We start from the raw sequence: 18512 nt of genomic DNA, 5'->3' as shown, positions 1-18512 counted from the left end.
CCTTGAAAATCAGCTGGCAGTCTGAGGTTGGGGGATCACCAGACTGAGGGATCTGCTGCCAGAACAGAAAACTGATCCCCAAGTCCCAGTGGGGCACGCTGGTTGGTGGCTCATGTGTCACCTTATCCTCTGTTACAGTGGTTCTTAATGTGGGTGATAATGCCCCCCAGAGGGCGATTTCATTTTTCAGGGGGGCGGTAGAATGAAAAGGGGCGGCGTGGGGGCGCTGGAGCAAGCCAAACCTGTGAAGATGACTACAGCCTTTTTACAATGTGCATGAATATATATTTTCCTCCAATCTTAATTTAGTTTCAGAGTTTTTGTCTTGAAATTTTTAGTTCCTGCATTGCGGTTTGGTTTTATGCCCTTTTAATATTTCTTTTTGAGTCTTAAAATTCGCTTGCAACTAAATCATTAAATGTTACTTTTTGGGGGCATTTCATTTTCTTGGAGTTGAATATTGTTTTCAGGGGTCATTGGATTTAAGTGTCTTAAATAAATAAATAAATAAATAAATAAATAAATAAATAAATAAATAAATAAATAAATAAGATATCATCACCGCGGGGAGGGGCGCGATGATAACTTCCTCAATGGATCAAGGGGGCGTTTCTTTCAAAAAGGCTAAGAACCACTGCTCTATTAGAAAGGGTGGGTGAGAAATCCTCAAGAGGACACAAGTGTAGAAAAAAAAACATGCATGGGGCCAGATCCAGACACGTGTGTGAATTTATTTCCCGCCCTCCTCCTGATGACCAGCAAAGCAGCCACTTATCCAGAAAATAAGTGGGTAAAATAAAACTGGAAAAGGTTAACTGCACAGCAAAAGCCACATCCAGCAAGAAAATCTGATGGCAGAGCAGGATGGGAAGAAACCTGGAACTATCTGCATGCAATGCATGCAATTTGCCATCACAAGAGGCGCCCCTTCCCAATTATTTACTCATTAGTTATTAATTGCTCATCTCCTTGTAAATACAAGCTAACAACACCCCAGTTACCAATGTTGCAATTGTTACGCCAACATAATCACCGTAACGGGAAGAGAGGCAGCAAAAAAGGCAATTATAATGAATGATTTTTAATATCGCTATTAATATGCTAATATTAGTGCTAATATAAGGGACGTGGTGGTGCTGTGGGTTAATGTATATGAATTATATTAATAACATATTATGCATTGGCTGGATAGCTGAGTGGTTTGGGAATTTGGGTAAGGAGCCAGTGGCTGGGAATCTGCCCCAGAAGAAGGGATGGGAAACCTCTTCTGTATATATTCTAGCTGGGGATCCCTGAAAACTTGGTTGCTGTAAATTGAAATTCATTTGAGGGCATGCAGTAATTAATTAATTAATATTAATTAATTAATATTAATTAATTAATATTGTACTATACAGTATTAATAACTATTATGTTAATCTTAAGGGTTCTTAAAATGGATTTCTTCATATATTAAATTAAAGTGATCCACATGCGGGGAAATCCTTGCGCACGTCAGGTTAATTACTAGGCGGATTAAAAGGCAGCCCCTCCCGTCTGGAGCTCCACGAGGAGGGCGGGGGAGAGGGAAAGGAGCCGCCGAGCCCCGCCCTCTCAGTGTGTGGGCAGTGATTGGCTCAGCAGACCCCTAGGGTCACGCCCCTCCGCTCCCCTTGTTTCTATTGGGCTACCAGAGAGGCGTTGCAGAGGCGGGGCCAGAAGGTGCGGAGCGGCGGGGCCCACTGTTTTACTCGGAGGCCTCAATCCCAGCGGAAGTGTGCGCGCTCGCGCCCGCTCGCCCGCCCTGACGCGCCTCCCACGCCAACCAATCACAATCCACCTTGCTTCCCCCCTCCCCTCTTTTGACAGCGCCGAGCGGAAAACGGATGTGGGCGCAGCTTCTTTTTTTTCTTTTTAAGTCTTCGCCCTCCGCTTCTTGATTGGCTGGCCTGAAGGACGCGCTGTGATTTCTCATTGGCCGCCGGGGCCCACCCTTTCCCGCTCTCCCCGCCCCTTCGTCTTTCGTCTCCGTCACGAGGCACCGAGCGCCAAACTGACAGGGGCGGCGGCCAAACAGATCCCCGCAAATGGAGAGCCGAGACCAAGGGCTACCTCCGGATTGGGTATCCCGCGGAGGGCCGGGATTGGCCGCCGTGGGGTGCTGAGGGGCGGTGCCGAGAGGCGGGTGGGCGGGAGCTGCACGCGGCGCCTGAGGTGGGAGCCGCGGTGTCGCGAGGCGGCGGAGGCGGAGGCGGAGCAGCAGGTGAGGAGACCCCGCCAGGACGGCCCCCCCCAGAGGCCCCGGCCTTCGCCCGCCCGCCCCCCACTCCGGCAGTGGAGGAGGAGGCGGAGGCCTTGGCCGAACTCCTGTCAATCACGGACGCCAGGGGAGGAGCTTGGAGCAGGCCCCGCCCTCCCGGGCGCCCCCTCTTCCCCCCTCCCGAGCCACGCCCCTGAACCCAAGGCGCTCTGCACATGCTCAGGGGCGGGGCGCCTCCCTTCGCAAACCTGACGAGAACCTTCGGCCTCCCGAGCTGGGGTTGGAGCCTTTAAGTTCCCACAATCCTCCTCCCCCGCTGCTGAAGGGGCTGATGGGAGTTGTAGTCCGCCAGCGTGTGGCGGGAAAGGGGATTCCCCCCTTCCTTCCTGAAGAGGGAGAGGAGAAAGGAGCGCGAGGGCCCGATCGCGGCCAATTAGCTCAGTCCCTTAATGAAGCGGAGGGGGGTTGGCGTTTGCTTGGCTGGGGATGATGGAATTTGAAGTCCCAGCCAAACGTTTGCGGGGCGAGGAGCAGAGGTACAGGGCGCAGTTGGGGGACAAAGTTGTTCTGGACTTCAACTCCTGGAAAAAGAGAAAGAGAGAGGCAATCAGGCAAAAAGAAGCTGAGGTGGGGAAACATGGGCTTTGTTTGAACTCCTACTCCAAATGGGAATTGTAGTCTAAAAAAGAAGCAGCAGCTCCCAGCTGTGGTTCCTCTTCCTCTTTCCTTGGCTTCCGCTCCTGGGGGGGTACCTCTTTAAAGGAATCAAAGGAAGTGGCCACCTTCCCACCTAAACCAGCTGCAAACTGGGCGAAATGTTCTATTCCAGTTCAAGTCCCGGTTTTTGAGACCAGCCCAGTTCTCACTGGAGCTCCATGTGTTTTCCTGTGCTCGCCTTCCGTGCCTTTCTCCTGCCTTTAGCAACATCCGCTGCCATTTCATTCAAACAAGCGGAAAGAACTTGCCCTGCCAGGGAGGTTCACACTTCCAGCCTTCAGCTTTCGCCCTCAATAAAGGGAAGAGAAGGACTCTGCACATGCTCAGGTGAACCCTGCTTCACATAAGGCCAGACTGGGGAGCCCAGGAGGTGCTCTGGACTCTTAGCTCCCAGAATATAATCCCCTCATAAGACTATGGGCTCAGTCTGATGGGAGTTGGAGGGCCAAAGGTCTCCCAGAGGCAGGAGAGGGAACTCTGCACATGCTCCGTAGGCTCTGCTCTTGTATGTTCTCAGAACATGCTCTCTTGAGTATATTCATGATGCTTTGCGTGGGGGGGGTCTCTAGTTTTGGCTGCCTTTAGTTTGTCTACACCACGTTTCAGCCTTTCGGTGTTATTTCAAACAAGGGGGAACTGTTTTGGGGGATTGCATCCCAGCTGGAGCCTGTCCAGCCCTGCCCCTGATGGTGGTGCCAGAAGGTGCTCTGCACATGCTCAGGCGAACGAGTGGGCGGAGCCCTGGGGGGGGCTCTACAGCTGGGCTCCAAAGTTTCAGTGTGATTTTTCAGGCATAGATTCAAAATCAAAAGTAAGCGCCAGGGCGGGGTGGGATGTTTTTTATTCTCCTTGTGTGGCTTGGGCGTCTTTGTTTACCTTTTTATCCCTGTTGCTAAATGTACTTAAGGTACAGGCACTTATGTCAATACTCTCAAAGTAGTTTACAATGTAAAGCAATAGTTTACAGTCAGAGTTGCAATTTTTAGATAATTATTCCGTTAGACTAAATAATAACAGCCGTTTGGCTTTGGTAAATGTGTTTCTAGTATTGATTTGATTTACCATTTTTAATATAATTGTTCAATTCTGCTTTAATATTTATATACTTATTGTTAGCTTTTAGACATTGGCCTTTTAATAACGTAAGCCATCTTGGGCCCTTTTTAAGGAGAAAAGCAGGGCAAACATATTTTAAATAAGTACATTTTAAATTGGTAGAACAGCACTCCCCCATGATTGGATAGTATTTAGGAAAACTGGAATTATTTTAAAATTTATTAAAAAAAAAAGATGGTTGGTGTTCCTCTTCATAAGAAACTCTGCTCTTTGCATGAAGAAGGGGAAAACCTCTTTGAAAAGTTAAAAGCTGCCATATCACAAGGAAGGCCTGTTTGTTCCATGCCATGATTCTCTAATTTTCTTTGATGTGCTAGGATTTTTGTTTTGTTTTGTTTTTCCATGGCATATCTTTTTGTATGATGACTGTGCTGTTTTTGCTGCTTGAACAAAAGCACTCCTGCTCTCCTGTTTTTGAGAAGTGTATCCCTGACATGTATGTCTTGGTGCTTCATTTTTTTCAAAGAAGACAGACTGCAGAACCTTCTCACCTGAAGATTGACTGGTTTCTACAAGGGAGAAGGTCGAAGAAGGGACAGAGCCGTGCATGATCCCTGCAAGTGAGATAGTTAAAATCAGGGTTGTATACATTTCCCATAATCAGCAGAGTCCCATGGCACCTTAATTCAAATAAGGGGAGTGTAATCTACAAAATACATTTCTTAGCTTAACGCAGACTGAGAGATAATACAGTTTTTTAGAGTTTAAGGTGCCACAGAATTTGTTTTTTGCTGCAAAAGCCTCATGCTGGCCAGCTCCCACCTTTGGTTCAAGCCTTTTCATTTTCATCTGGATGTGCACTTTGGAGGGGCTGCTCTGTGGCCTGCATGTGCAAGGGGAAGAAGCGCTTGAGCTTGAAAAAGGCCCTGGAGTCCAGCAATTCTAATGAGCCGTGTTGTGGGAAAGTTCCAGGGAGTGAGTGTGCCTTTTCCCACAGGTGTGATTTTAAAACACACAGGAGTGTGGGGTTCTCTGGTTGTCCACTGCGTGTGTTTTGGAGGCATGAGCCGTGAAGGGTGCCTACGGAGCTGATCGCAAGTGTGGTGTGGAAAGCCGCTTGATACATTTAGGGACTCCTTTTCGCCGCGCATAGGGTTGTGCTGGTGCTTTGTCATTGCAGGAGAACAAGACGGTGGCTCAAGGGACCATGTTAGTTCATCCTTTGGCCTAGTGTTGTCTGCTTGGGGTGTCGGGGCCGTCTAGGGTCTTGGACTGAGAGAACCTCCGGTGAACCTTACAGCCTGAATCTCCCCATTGAAGATGGCTTGAGCAGAGCATGGCCCCCTTGGCGCGTGAGTTGTGTGCACTACCATTGAGCAATGCCCTTCCCCTGGGAGCCGAGTTGAGGTCTGAGGGCTGCCTCAAATGACCCCTGACTCAATGAGGGACTTGATCTCTGGGCTCCTCTTTTCCAAAGTAAGAGGAGTTGGGAGGGCCAGCTCTCTCCTGCCTGCACCATTCCTCGGGCACAGATGTAGGTGTACGGGAACCAAGCGTGCCACTCGGGGTGAAGCATTTCAGCCTGCACTCGTTGCTAAATATACTCTCTGGAGCCGGGCTGTGACACTAAACATCAAGGCTGAGGTTGACGCCTTCGAAATATAGCTGTATTTTGATGGGTTTTGCATATCGTCGGTCGCTGGACAGGCTTCCTGTCCGCATTTCCAGACGTGTGAGGGGATGGTCTCATAGAGTCCGTGCCTCGGAGGAGTTATGCCGGGAAATCACTGCAGATCCTGTGAGGTGCTTTTGCTTTCACTGCGGCAGCTGTGCTTTTTGACAGATTCCGGAGCTGGTTCCATAACAATCAAAATAATTTCCGAGGTGGAGTCCAGCTCTGTGTGGGCGTAAGGCAGCGCTCAGGATTTGATTTCTGAAAGAGGAAGTGCTTCTAAGTCAGGCCTGGAATCCTTTCCCTCAACCTGACGTGTGACAGGGGCTGATGGCTGGGTTTTGCGTGTGTGTTTGTTGTTTTGTTGTTTTGCTTCATGAGAGGTGGTTTCTCACAAACATTCATTATTGTGCTTTATTGTGACTTCAAAAATGCAGGTCCTTATAACTCAAGGGCTTCTTTTGGTCTCCCGATCGTGAGAGTTGCAGATCGGGCTGGCGGGAAGGTCTTGAGTGAACCCTTCAATCTAAGGTCATCTCACTATTTCGTGTCTACATCAGAAGTGGTGCCGTCCAGTGGGCAGGCTGTAATGGAGGAAGCTGCCGAGGAAGCTTGTGTGGGGCTGCGGCCAGCAGTCCGTGGAAGGTGTATGAGGAAAATGCTGGCTGTAGCGCTGCCCACTGCCAGCTTCGGTGATGCCCGCTGCCACGCAGGCCCACCTGCTTGTCTCCGCTTGTGGCGCCCAGTTGTAGAAATCTGGCCTGCTCCTGAATTAATCCAACTGAGTGAGCAACGAATGCGTTGAAGTCCTGCTTTGTATGTTACGGCTATCAATCTTGGCTAGGCTAGGACTAGCATGGAGGTTGACGCTGTTTGAATTTATCCATGTCCCAGGTTTCTGCCCAAAGGACTCCAAAGGCTGTAACCCGTGGGCTTTGTACCCTGAGACTAAGCCCCACTAATCTCATTGGGGCTTGCTTCTGAGGAGACCTATCTGGGGTGGGGCTGGGAATAACTGAGCCTCACTCCTGGGCAAGGACCGTAGCTGTTTGAAAGAGGGGTTGGCCATCATTCAGATGAGAAACCCAGTGCAGGTTTTCAACCGTAGGGCCTTCTCAGTTGTGGGCTCCTTGGGCAAGAGAGTCTAACGCTGTCACCTGTCCAGCAACTGCAAACTTTCGAAATGCTTCCCTCGACCAATGGATTGTTGTTCCATTTTCTTTTCTTCCCCTCTTAGGAAAATGTTGGTTTCCAGCAGACTCCGGGAACTGCAGACTGAGAAGGAGTGAGATTTCCCAAGGTATTTTAAATCTCTTTGTTAGCATTTTCTTTTTTCTTTTTAATCAGAGAAGCACCTGTCCTTCACAAGAGTCTGTCCCACATGGTATTGTAGGTTCTCCTAGTTTGTCAGAATCCCCACTTTAAGTGTTCTAGGCAAAACAACTCTGCTTCAAACCTTATTTCAAAGCCCCCACGTTCCATTTGTCTTCGGATTTTCTTCTGCGTAGGGACATCATATGCCATACATGGGGGTCTCGCGCCCCCATCCCTGACCAGCCTGAGTGCTGCAGAGTTTCAGGAAACTGCCTTTTGAGTATCTTTGATCCATTGCCCTGGCTTGAAAAGATTAGAGTCCCATTCTGTACGCCCTGTGACTACTTAATTATTCAAATTACAGGGGAAGGGACCTCACTGCTGGAGCTGCGCTTCTGCGCATAATGTAGGCCCTGGCTACCTGGAGGGAGATGCTGTGCGCAGTGTCTCTGTTGAGGAACCTGGGCTGGAATTGTGTAGGCACTGGCAGAGCTTGCCTTTCCTTGTGGAGCTGGGTCCTCCATTGGTTAAATGTTAAAATGTTCAGAAAGAGTATTATCCATAACAGGTGTGTGTTTCGTATAACAAGAAGGCGCTAGCCCTCAGCAGCCAAAATTTAGTTGCGTGTATTATGCCTGTTTAAGAGTGGTGATGTCATCATCAGATGGCAATTTTGGGTGCTGAAAGACTTCCTCATCCTGTTCCGCAGCTTTCCAACTTGCAGGTAATCTGTTTCATTGCATGGAAGTCATGGAAGCCACGGGACAGAAAGAGGAAGTTTTTGATTACCAAACTCTGCCAAGAACATCATCAAGCAATGGAAATTTTCTGTGATTAAATAATTCCTACTTCCATCCTGGGTTCCCACAGGTTCTGCACAATGAAGCAGATTGCTCCCAAGCAAGACAAGCTGCAGGACGTAAGGGGAAGTCTTTAATCTCTCCTGGCCAATGATAACATTGCCCTTCTGCAATGCTTATGCAAAAGATTTTGGGCCAGTGTTTTTCAGGTGAAACAGAATAACCAGACACTATATTAAAAGGGAAGCTCCCTATTTGGGGGGATAATATTATTCAGAATTCCTCTGCCCCTTGAGATTGACTCAGGAGGGGAAGCCTTCACTCCCCCTTTTCAGAAAAGCCCTGAAACTAAATCAAACAGGTGTCGTGTCTGATTCAGCTTGCTTCTGCAGTGGCCAGCTAGGTATAGCAGCCACACACACAGTCTTTCCTCTTGGTGACTAAAAACGGAGCTACAGTATAGCCAGCTGGACCAATAACCATCAAAAGAAACACATGACTGTTTCTTTTGTCACACGTGACCGTTGAATTCTGTGTTCACTGGAACCTGAGCATCGCCTTTTGCCAGGTCAAGCCAAGGTCTGTCCAGTCCCTCGTCCTCTTTCCCGCAGTGGCCAAGCAGAGACGTGCTCCAGAAGGCCCACCTGCGGGGCAGTAGCCTTTTGTGTTTGCTCCTCCATCAGCTGGTGTTCAGTAGACTGCTTCATAATAATGGAGGTTCCACTTAACGCACCTCTGCGTGGAAGAAAGGCTTCATAAAGAAGCCACGTCTCCCTGCTTCCCATGGGGTTTTGACCCCTGTTTCTTCATGGATGGGAAGTGTATTAGTGGCGCTCTTTGTTCTCACAAACACTCACATTGTGCCCAGGGTAAAGAGACCAGTTGGGTGCTTCCCTCGGCTGCTACGTCTCTTTCCCATCTCTGTGAGGAACTCAATCTGAAACCGAGCCTTCCTTGTTTCACTAAGCCCTATATGCCACAGTGGCTCCTCTTGTGGTTCGAAATGACATATGACACACAACCCTCAGACAGGGTAGGGCACCTTTCCTTCACTCCCGAGGCAGGCAGGAGGCTTCTTTGAAATACGCCCGTGGCTTTTCAAAAGGAGGAGCAGGGAGCTGCAGGGAAGGGGGAGCGTGCCACCTCACTGGAAGGGAAACCTGGATAAAGCTTCTCCTTTAAGCTAAACCAGGTGGGTAGAGGAGGGAGCTGTGGAGGGGAGGGTGAAGGTCCCTCTTTGCCCCTCACCTTCCTGGTCATCCAGACACAGGAGAAGACTTTGAATGCAGCACCACCAGGCGGCAGAGGTGTGGCTGGGTATGAATTGCAGGGTGGTAAATAGGAAATGTCGTGTATGTGTGTGTGTGAGAGAGAGAGAATGTGTGCTTAGGGATGAATGGTGTGTGGGGTGTGTGTGGGTGTGTGTAAATGGGAGTGTGTGGAGCAGCCCCACCCCCTTTGCTGTCTGCTCCTCACCTGGCAGGCAGCCTTCCCCACCTCCACAAGGCAGATAAAGACTCCCCTGCCTTCCTCCAAGCAGCAGAAGGAGATCCTTGCACTTTGTTCCGTCACCTTTGTATGGAGAGGAGAGAGGCGTTGAACCATTTACGTGGCTGGCTGTCCCAGGGAGTTTTCTGCAAGGTTGCAGTCCCACAACTGGGTGCCGTAAAGGGAAGCAGTGGAGAAAGACCACTCAGATGCACCCGTTTTGCTGCCGTCTCCCTCCCTTGTTTCACAGTGCCTTTCCCCCTCTTCTTCCGGCCCCTGCAGGTGGATCCAGAGAAGCTCCCGAAAGAGGACGGACGGGGCCGGTGCCCAGAAAACAACCATGGTGAGTGGACTCACCTCTTGGCCTCTGACCTGGACTGGGGAGCTTGGAGGCTTTTGCTTCCGGGCTGCTTGCTGTGTGTTTGCAAGGGAGAGGGAGAGAGTAGGACCGGATCCAAGAATGAGCGTTGCAGAGCTGAAGCAGCTGCAGCACAGCTTTGAGCGGGCACAGCCTTTTTGCTGGCTGGTTGGCCTTGACGGTCAGCGTTGCTTACTGGATCCATGCAGGAGGAATAGCGTTCCAATGGGAAAGGCTTCAAGTTCTGGAGCAGTAGGACTGGGAAGAGATCCCAGGGCCTGACAGGAAGCAGAGAGAGAGAAAGATCAGGGAGAGAGTTGCCGACCAGACATTTTAGAGGAAGTTCCCCAGGTTGCAGCCTGCAGGTACAGCGCTTTTCCTGGCATTAGGCAGGATTTATCCTGTTAGTGATGCCTCACCGACCATTGGTACAGTAATCAGAGATGCTGGTACTGAAGGGGTTGGACTACATCTCCCAGAATGCCCTGGGTAGCACAACCACTGGGAAAACCTCTGAGTTCCAGTTGAGAAACACAAGTTTGCATTCTCCTGGTTCCAATTCTTGTTACATCCTCAGAGGACAAGCTGAAAAGCAGCCCCATCCTGTTTTGTAGCTGTTATAAAGGGTATTTTTTCCTGGCTTCAGATCAGAGGCAGGAGGGGAATAAGATGGGAATTTTGTGGGTAAGGTCCCTGGTTCAGTTTCTGCCATCCCCAAGCGCTATTGTTAGGGAAAGATTCTGCGTGATTTCTGTCTTTATTTCCTTCTTAATGGATGTTTGGTGGGGCGGGGAAGGTGGAAGCTAGAAGAACCCATCCTGTCCCTTCCCTGCTAAATGTCTGTCTCTGCCACGGAAGGGTAAAAGCCTTGTCTGGAAGTGGCCAGACTCTGTCGGGAAGCTGAGCCAAACGCAGCCAGTGCTTCAAGGCCACAAGGAGCCGCCTCGGCTGGAGGGGGCTGGACAGCAGCAGGTGTGGCTAGCAGGGATTCCTGCAGGGGAGCATCCCGCCACAGGTTTATGAGGTGGAATGGTTGGAATGTGCACGCGGAACTCAGTTTATCTGCAATGGCAGTGTTGGTTGCTTCTTGGCTGACAGAACGTGTTGAGAGCCGATGTGGTGTAGTGGGCTGAGTGTCGGGCCTGGGTTCTAATCCCTCCTCATCCATGGGAGCTCCCTGGGGAGAGCAACGATCGGCCACTCTTTGAACAGCTCACAGTATGATGACCCTGGATAAGTATTTTGGAGAGAGTGTGAGCTGGTGCATAGGTCACAGTGAAAGAACTCGCTACTCTCATGTTCCCAATATTTTTTCTGGTGGTGATGATGAGGGCAGGGTGCTTTGCAGGGGCGACGGCCAGTTGTTGTCATTGCTACGTGCGGTCAAGTCGCCCCCGACTCCTGGCAACCCTAGGAATGAGCCCTCTGCAAAACGTCCTGTCCTCAGCCGCCCTCCTTAGCTCTTGCAAAATCAAAGCCTGCCAGGCCCGGTTGGAATTCGTGACCCCTTTTTGCAGGTAACGGTTCTCTCTCTGAACCCGGTCAAGTTTATTTCTGGTCTTGGAGCTGGGCCTGGTTCAAAGGGAGTTAAAAAAGACAGGCGAGCGGGAGGGAGTGAATTGGCAGGGAGACCGGGGGGGAAGCGTTCCGTGGAGACAGATCAGGACAGCCCAGATGGCAGAAATGTGGGGAACATGTCCTCTGATGAAAGGATGGAGAAGCAGCAAATAGAGGAGAAATGGGGATGGTGAAGAGGAGGTTGAGGGGGAAATAGGAGACCCCTTTCCAGCTAACTAGGAAGGGATGCCACATAGATGAAGGGGCCACAGGAAGGCCAGACAACTGGCTTTCCTTCTGGACGGACTTGCTTCACCTTAAGGATGGAGAACAGGGTCTCACCTGGCTGGTCAGTATGGGGGTGTGGTCCCAGGTGTGTGAGAGGACCAGATATTTCTCCTACCCCATCCTGTTTCATTCTTAAATGCTCAAGACACAACACAAACAGAACAGGCTTGTCCAGGGAGACAACGTGAAACAGGCTAAGGACCAAACCCCTATTTCATTTATCAGGAGCGACTTTTGTACTCGTGTAGGAACATAAGGGGGTCCCACTCCCACCACCCCAGTCAAGGGAATTGACTTCTTGATGAGATCTGGGGGGAGCCTCTGCTGGCTTCCCTTGGACCACCGCCACCCCTGTCCCCCCACAGATCAAAGGGGGCCACCTCAGCCCCTCAAGTCTTTGGATTGAAGGTCGCACTGCCCATCAGGGGTGTACACAGAACTCTTAGCCCCATGCTTGCCTCCTTAGAGGCGAAAAATGATTGATGAATTGATTGAAAATATTATTATCCCACACCTTTCCCCTTAAAAAGAACCCAAGGCAGAAGTGGGGCCTAAGTGAGTAAGAACTGGCAGGTGAGAGAGAGCTGGTGTTGGGGATCCTAGAGGCAGAGGGGGGCTGCAGAAAGATCCTCCGTGCAGGAGATCCAGAGTTACACACCGAGAGGCCCATGCTGCTGCTGGCAGCAAAGAAAATTTCATTTATTTATTTATTTAAACTGTTTTTATCTTGCCTTTCTCCTTAAAAGGGACACTTTAAAAAAAGGGGCTTCGTGATAGTGTTTGATCAAACATGGGGTGCAGTTTGAAGAGGGTGGCCATAGGACTATAGTAGGAACACACACACACCCATATCTACAGGTTTGGTATCCATGGTTTCATCTGTCCCCAGTCTGAAAATATTAAAAGGAAAAATTCCAGAAATATGTATTTCCACAATATAGTGACCAGACCCAGCCACTAGAAACCCTACAATGTATAGCATTCACTGTGATCCACAGTTTTTGGAATCCACGGGGCGGGGGTTGGAGTCGTTCCCCTGCAGATACACTTGGTAGTCATTTTGGCCTTCCTGAACTGAAATAGTTGCTGTTGCTCTGAACTGGCAGAGGTTATCTTTGCATTGAGCTAAACGGGGATCAAAATGCCCCGTGCGAGCTTTTTGGTCACACCGATCTTTCCAGTGGGAAAGGACGTCGCTGTCCTATGGTGTTCCAACTATTTTGATTTCACTTCAGATACCCGCAGCCCCCATTTCATTGAAGACTAGATGTCTTAATATGGAATGCTTCATTTCCTTTAAAAAAAATGTCCATATTTCTTGGTGGCCCTATTCTTACAACTGGCTTTAGGAGGCAGAAATGGCCTGGGGTGGGGGGGTCTCCTGTGCAGCCACGGAGGCCAGGAAGCCTAGCTGCACCCCGTTTGCTTTGCGCCCAAAAAGATCATGTATAAAGCATTGGCCCTGTCCTGGACGCATGCGCACGTCTTCTGGGGATGGTGCACGAGGAGGCACATGGCCTGCCCGTCGGAAAGGAGACCCGAGTTACTGCTGCAGATACATATTTCTGAAGGAATGAGCATGGAGGTGGAAATTTGCCCCCCAAAATGCCACATTTTGTAAACCTTCCTGGAAGGCTGTACGTGGTCCAGGAGATGCCCCGGCCCACCAGCCGTGCGCCAATGTGCAGGGCCACATCCTGCCACAGCTGCCTGGCTTTTTTGGAATTGTGCAAGCGTATATATATATATATATTGAATATTGGAGGTGGTTATAAGTTTGCCAGCCTGCAAAAGCTCGGCTGCCTTGTTTTCCCGAGACACGCTATTTATACTTGTTTATTTTCACACAAACATACACCCACGCGCACACGGCGTTCGTACATTTAAACAGGACTCGGGAGACCTGGGTTCAGGACCTTCCTCAGCCGTGCAAACTCGGTGGGGGAAAAAAGGGGTAAAACCCCGCTTTGAGCATCGTAGGTACCTCCAAACTCTCATTGGGAGGGGGGTTGAGTTGAAAGCGAATTGACAGCAGAGGATAACCACCGAATAAGCAACAGACAGTTCTGGGAACACCTAAAAGGCTGTTAGGCCATACCAGTACAGAGAGAATAACTATCCCAGCATTGATTCATCCGGGGCTTCAGTGTGGTTTTTGGCTGGCTGGTCGGTGAAAACTTTTCGAGGTCCCTGGCGGTATTTTTCCTGCCCTACCTGGAGAGGCTGATGGCTGAACCTGAAAAGCATCGCCTCCCTGAGCCAGCAGCTGGAGAGAGAGAGAGAGAGAGAAAAGACAAAAACCAGACATTTGTCAGCAGAAGGCTCGGGTGGCTGAGTCCAGTTCCAACCGTCCGGCCGAGCTCCGAGGCGAGGGATCGTTTCGTAGAGTGGATTCCCTGCAGGCCCTGAAGGAAGGAGAGTTAGAGATGTGGAATTTCCGAAAATTTCCAATTTTTTTTTTCTGGGGGGAAAAATCACATACCTAGAAGTGTTTTCCTTTTACATTTTCTTCTTGTAAGAACCCTGGTATTCTGTAGAAGTGTAAAAATCCCAAAAATGTCCAAATTTTTCTGGAAAAAGCACCCCTCCCATTTTTTTCTGGGTTAAAAAAGGGGAAATTTCAGAAATTTTGCATCTCTAGGGAGGCCTGGAGGGTGTCTTGGTTTAACCTCTGCCACCACCACCACCCCCAGAATGCCTCCTTTTGGGAGGCAGGAATGGGGCAGGTATTGTTATCCCCCTCACCTTCCCAATCCCTAGAGAAAGGGTGAGTTCTGGGGGATTCCTCTGACAGGTCCCTTGACCCTTTTCTGATCTGATGGTCCAGAATTGTGATGCTCTCCTTGATCCACGTATTTTTTTGGGGGAAAAGGGGGGTGTCTTTCCAGCAGCTGTTTTCTCAGCTGGTAAACCCCTCCCTCCCAATGCCTTTTCTGATTGTAATTGTTGCAGTGACCCCCAGGGTTGCTTCCCTTTCCTCTTGTAGGGTTCAGCCCATCTCGCAAAACTGACCTCAGAGGGGCAGTTGGGGGGGCAGACGGAGAGCAGGCTGGGACCCCTCTGTCCTCCCATAGCAGGCAGGCGGTCAGTGTGTGTGTGTGTGTGTGTGTGGCCCAAGTGGCTTGAGATGTTGCCTTCTTGAGAGCCGGGGAGTGGGGGGGGGGATCTGCGGAGAGACCCGTGGCCTCTGCTTTGGCCCACGCGATGCCGCAGGGCAGACGCGCCCCGTGTCCCTTTATGCCCCCCCCCAAGGCTCTCGCTGTCCTGTTCTGCACGAAGGCGAGTGCTGAGCCGCAACCTGGCTGGAGCGTCCTTCTGCAAACGCGCACACACATAGGACGGGGTGCCTCCTATTGTTCCCCAAACACACATAAGCGCATCCTGGGCTGCTGGGGGTGGGTGGGCCTGGGGGTGGGATGGGTCCCCGCGTCCTCCCCGGCCAGCCGGATCGGGGACTCCATTTTCTGTGCTGGCTGTCAGGGAGTCCCTGGCATGGCAGAGCGGCTGCTTGCCGCTCTCCTCCTCCTCCTCGGTGGGGGTGGAGCCTCTCTCTCTCTCCCTTCCCCCCTTCCCCTCCCCTCCCCTCCATTGTCGCCAGCCTGCTGCCGACTCGCCTGCCTGCCCGCCCGCCCAGCTTGCGCACCTGCTCCTGGCTGGGCAGGGATGTTCTAGCCCGGCTTGGGAGGGGCCTGCCTGCCTCCCTGCCCGCCGGATCCCTTTGGGGCGAGGGGGGAAGCGATGCCACTTGCATGCCCCCGACCCGCCCGCCGCCGCCTCCCCGGGAAGAAGAAGCGACCATGACTCGGCCCGGCCGCGTCTCCTGCTCCATGCTGAACTGCTTTGTAAGTGCCTCCCCCCCCCGCCATCTCTCCCGCCCCCTTTCCTCCTCCCTGCAGGATGTGCTGCATTTCTCTCTGCGTCTGATAGGGGGGGGGCAGGACAAGGCGCTTCCTGCAACCTGCTCCCCTGGAGGCGCCTGGCCTGCTCGGGCATCTTTCTCCACCCCGGCTCTTGGGGAGGGGCTCCCTGTCCCCATTCTTCTCACTCACCTTCCTTTCCTTGTTATCCCCCCCCCCCCGTCTTCCCCAGGCCCCTTGCCTCATCTGTCCCCCGCCCCCCAGGAGGTTGGAGGTCACCGTTGTGCCCAACCCACTGAGAGGCGTCCAGAGGGCAGGATGTGCAGGTGGAATTTGGGTTTCCTGGCCTGCCTTGGGAGCATCCCTGAGATTGAGGAGACCCGGCGTGAGGGCTTGCAGAGGATGAGGGAGCCTCCCCTTGCCCCGTCTGTCTTCCTTGTGGCTGTGGTGCGCTCGCCTTATGTGTTCTTGGATCTTGGCTGCAGGGCTGTCAGGCTGAGGAACAGGCTTCTCCGTCCCAGCCCCCCCCCCAATGCTTGCTGCTGAGTTGCTGAGATCAGGAGGGATGCAGCAGCAGCCGCCACCACTGTCTGTTTGAAGGGGACAAGCAGGGGCGGGTGTCCTGGATCATGCCAGTGGGAAACCAGGTTCGTCAGAGCGTGCCCTGCGCCCGCCTCCCATCCCTGGCCGCCCGTGGCCGGCTGCTGCTCCAAGGGCAGGTACTCAGCGCAGCCCCTCCCTCGGGCTCAGCCTCTTGAGGACTGATCCTGCTAGGATGCTGCCCGGGGCCTGCTGCAGGAAGAGGCCCGGAGGAAGTTTGGTGGAGCAGCATCTCCCTGAGGAGGCTGAGCTAGGAGCCCAAACAGTGGACCGGGGTGGGGGGGAGAACATGCAAAGCCCTGGGTGAGAGGAAAGGAGCCACTGGCACTCGGCAGAAAGAGTGCACTTTTCACACAGTTCTCCCCTGACACACACACACACACACACACACACTCCCACACACTCCCACACACACACACCCATAGGTGCACCCATCTCCACACACCTTGGGCTTTACACCTCTGTGCATACGTGGCAGAGTTAGGCCGGCATGCAGGAGGAGAGATGGGGAGCAGGGTGACTCACCCTGCAGCGCCTGGCATCGTGATGGGCAAGACAGTGCCCGGTGCGCCAAGGAGCAGCATAGCCGGGGGGAGATGGCGGGGGGCTGGGAGAGCAGGGCCCCAAGGTGCCTGAGGCTCACCAGGTCTGGATTTGAAGTGGGGGGAGGGGGGCAGCTGCCTGCGATCTGGTGTGGCTGGCTCCCGTGAGGCTGGCTGTAAATGCCATGATGAACCTCACTGTCCGGGAGCGGAAGGGGTAGGCAGAGGACGATGGGGCCACTTGGGCCGGTTTCATTGGGCATCCTTGGGCTTCTTTCCCTTAGGAGGTGCCAGCAAAGCAAGCACCTGCGGCAAGAAAGGGCAGGCTTGTCTTGCCATAACAGAACCGTGGTGGGCATCCTGACTCTGGTGAGGATTCTGGGACTCGTAGTCAAAAAAACTAGCCCTTTTAAATCTCTAATGTAGCCATAGACTAACAGAGCAGGAGATAGCGATCGGTCTGTGTCCTCTGGAGATGCGTGTGAGCACACCCATGCATGCATTTTATGTATGGAAAATCTCTCTCTGTGTGTGCCCCCTCCGCGCAATGTGGAAGACCTAAGCCTATGGCTAGTGCTGAATTTCCAAGACCCCAAGATGTGGCCCTTGTTCCCCCCCGCATCCCTCCCACAAAAAAGGAGAAATCACTCTGCATTTCAGATTTTATCTCAGCAGCCAGATGTTGGGACCCCTTCCCTCCCCCCCCCGCATCGCTGATGAGTGTCTTGCACCCCATGGTTCAGTTTTTAAAGCCCCTGACAGCCAGATTTCAGGCCACAGAGAGAGGGGCAGTGTTCCAGTTTGACCCCAGGGCCCTTGTACTGGAGCAATAAATAGCCACCAGGCAGGCTTGGCTTGGGCCTTTTTCCAATTTTGCCCAGCCTCAAGTCCTGGCTGAATTTCCCCATCCGAGAGCCCTGGGCAGGCACCCACGCAGCCATCTCTCCACCCTCTTGGGACTAACAAGAGCCACATATTCCTTTTTCTTTTTTAAAGGCAAAACAAACCCAGCCACCTCTGTTTCTACGGCTGAGACATCAATCATGGATCCGGCACTGCCATCTTGAGTATACCCACACGCGTACACAGCCCTGCATGTTGTGTTTTCTTGTGTAAACCCAAGGTAGTTCAAGGCAAACCCTGGTACTATTTGGCTGCTTATCAAACCAGCCTTTCACCAGGAAGCTTAAAAGCTGTGATCAAAACGGAGAGTGGGGATGTCCTTCAGAGGAGGTCTCCTTTCCACCAAAGGCACCCTTAGAGTAGTAACATTCTCTATAGCATCTTTTTTTTTCATGGGTCACAGAGTTCCTCCTGAGAGCAGTAACTTTTTAAAAAGCAAGTTCATGTATCCAGGGTGAAGAACAGCCTTGGGTTGCCCTTGTTGCAAAACAGTGGACAACCCGGCAGCGGGATGGTAACTGTTATTAAGCCCTCGCCGTCTCTTTAATGCCTTTTCGTAAAACATTTGCCCCCTAAGCTTCCTGGCTTAGCCTCTGAAACGCCTCTCCGGCAGCCTTCCACCCTTCCATAGGGAGCCTAACAAAAGGTACCAATCTAGATCTGGTAAAGCTAGAAAAGGAGCAAAAAAAAAAAAAGCCTGTTTAGAAGGGGCTGAACTTGGATGTTTCCATGCTGAATTTTCAATGAAGGATGATGTCATTTTTGGGGGGGTGTTTCCAAGAGAATTTTAATCTCCCCGAGAAATTCTGGTTTCTGTCAGTGTCAGACCACAGAGCTTTCAGCCCTTGGAACAAATAAAAAAGGCGGGGTGTCCCTAATTGGATCAGAGGGGCATCGAAAATCAGTTTTCTCCTAGGCTTTAAAATAGATCCCTTGCCGTGGTGTGGTCAAAACCGTGTATGGGTGGGACGGAGTGCTGGCATTGTCACGTTCCGAAGGTGGAAAAGTTGCATCAATTTTCACCATGCTGTTTGATTGATCCTGTTCTAAAGTTAAAATGCCGACGGCTCTGAGATCTGGAAGTAAAACGGAAGCAAACGAAGTTGCCGGTGTGTCAAGCT

The 18512-nt window shown here is 51.6% G+C and overlaps 1 protein-coding gene across 5 annotated transcripts in view; it reads left to right on the top strand.

Moving 5' to 3' along the window:
• The first annotated feature begins 2105 nt into the window (after window positions 1-2105).
• Window positions 2106-18512, top strand: part of MTMR4 (myotubularin related protein 4) — a 41417-nt gene continuing 25010 nt past the window's right edge. Inside the window, exons 1-3 of one of the 5 annotated variants that reach the window (XM_020803899.3) lie at window positions 2106-2242; window positions 6922-6984; window positions 9569-9629. In XM_020803899.3, the coding sequence (XP_020659558.3) occupies window positions 9627-9629 (3 nt within the window). In that variant the 5' untranslated portion in view covers window positions 2106-2242; window positions 6922-6984; window positions 9569-9626. Of the gene's footprint in view, window positions 2243-2524; window positions 3284-3706; window positions 3768-4030; window positions 5365-6921; window positions 6985-9568; window positions 9630-15102; window positions 15332-18512 lie in introns of those variants that run through there. The other 4 variants (XM_020803900.3, XM_020803901.3, XM_020803902.3 and 1 more) reach the window with 4 other exon arrangements.

This window comes from Pogona vitticeps, chromosome 7 (genome assembly GCF_051106095.1).
Source record: "Pogona vitticeps strain Pit_001003342236 chromosome 7, PviZW2.1, whole genome shotgun sequence".
NCBI lineage: Eukaryota > Metazoa > Chordata > Lepidosauria > Squamata > Agamidae > Pogona > Pogona vitticeps.
The sequence above is the reverse complement of the archived record's forward strand: the minus strand, read 5'-3'. Positions and strand labels throughout refer to the sequence as shown.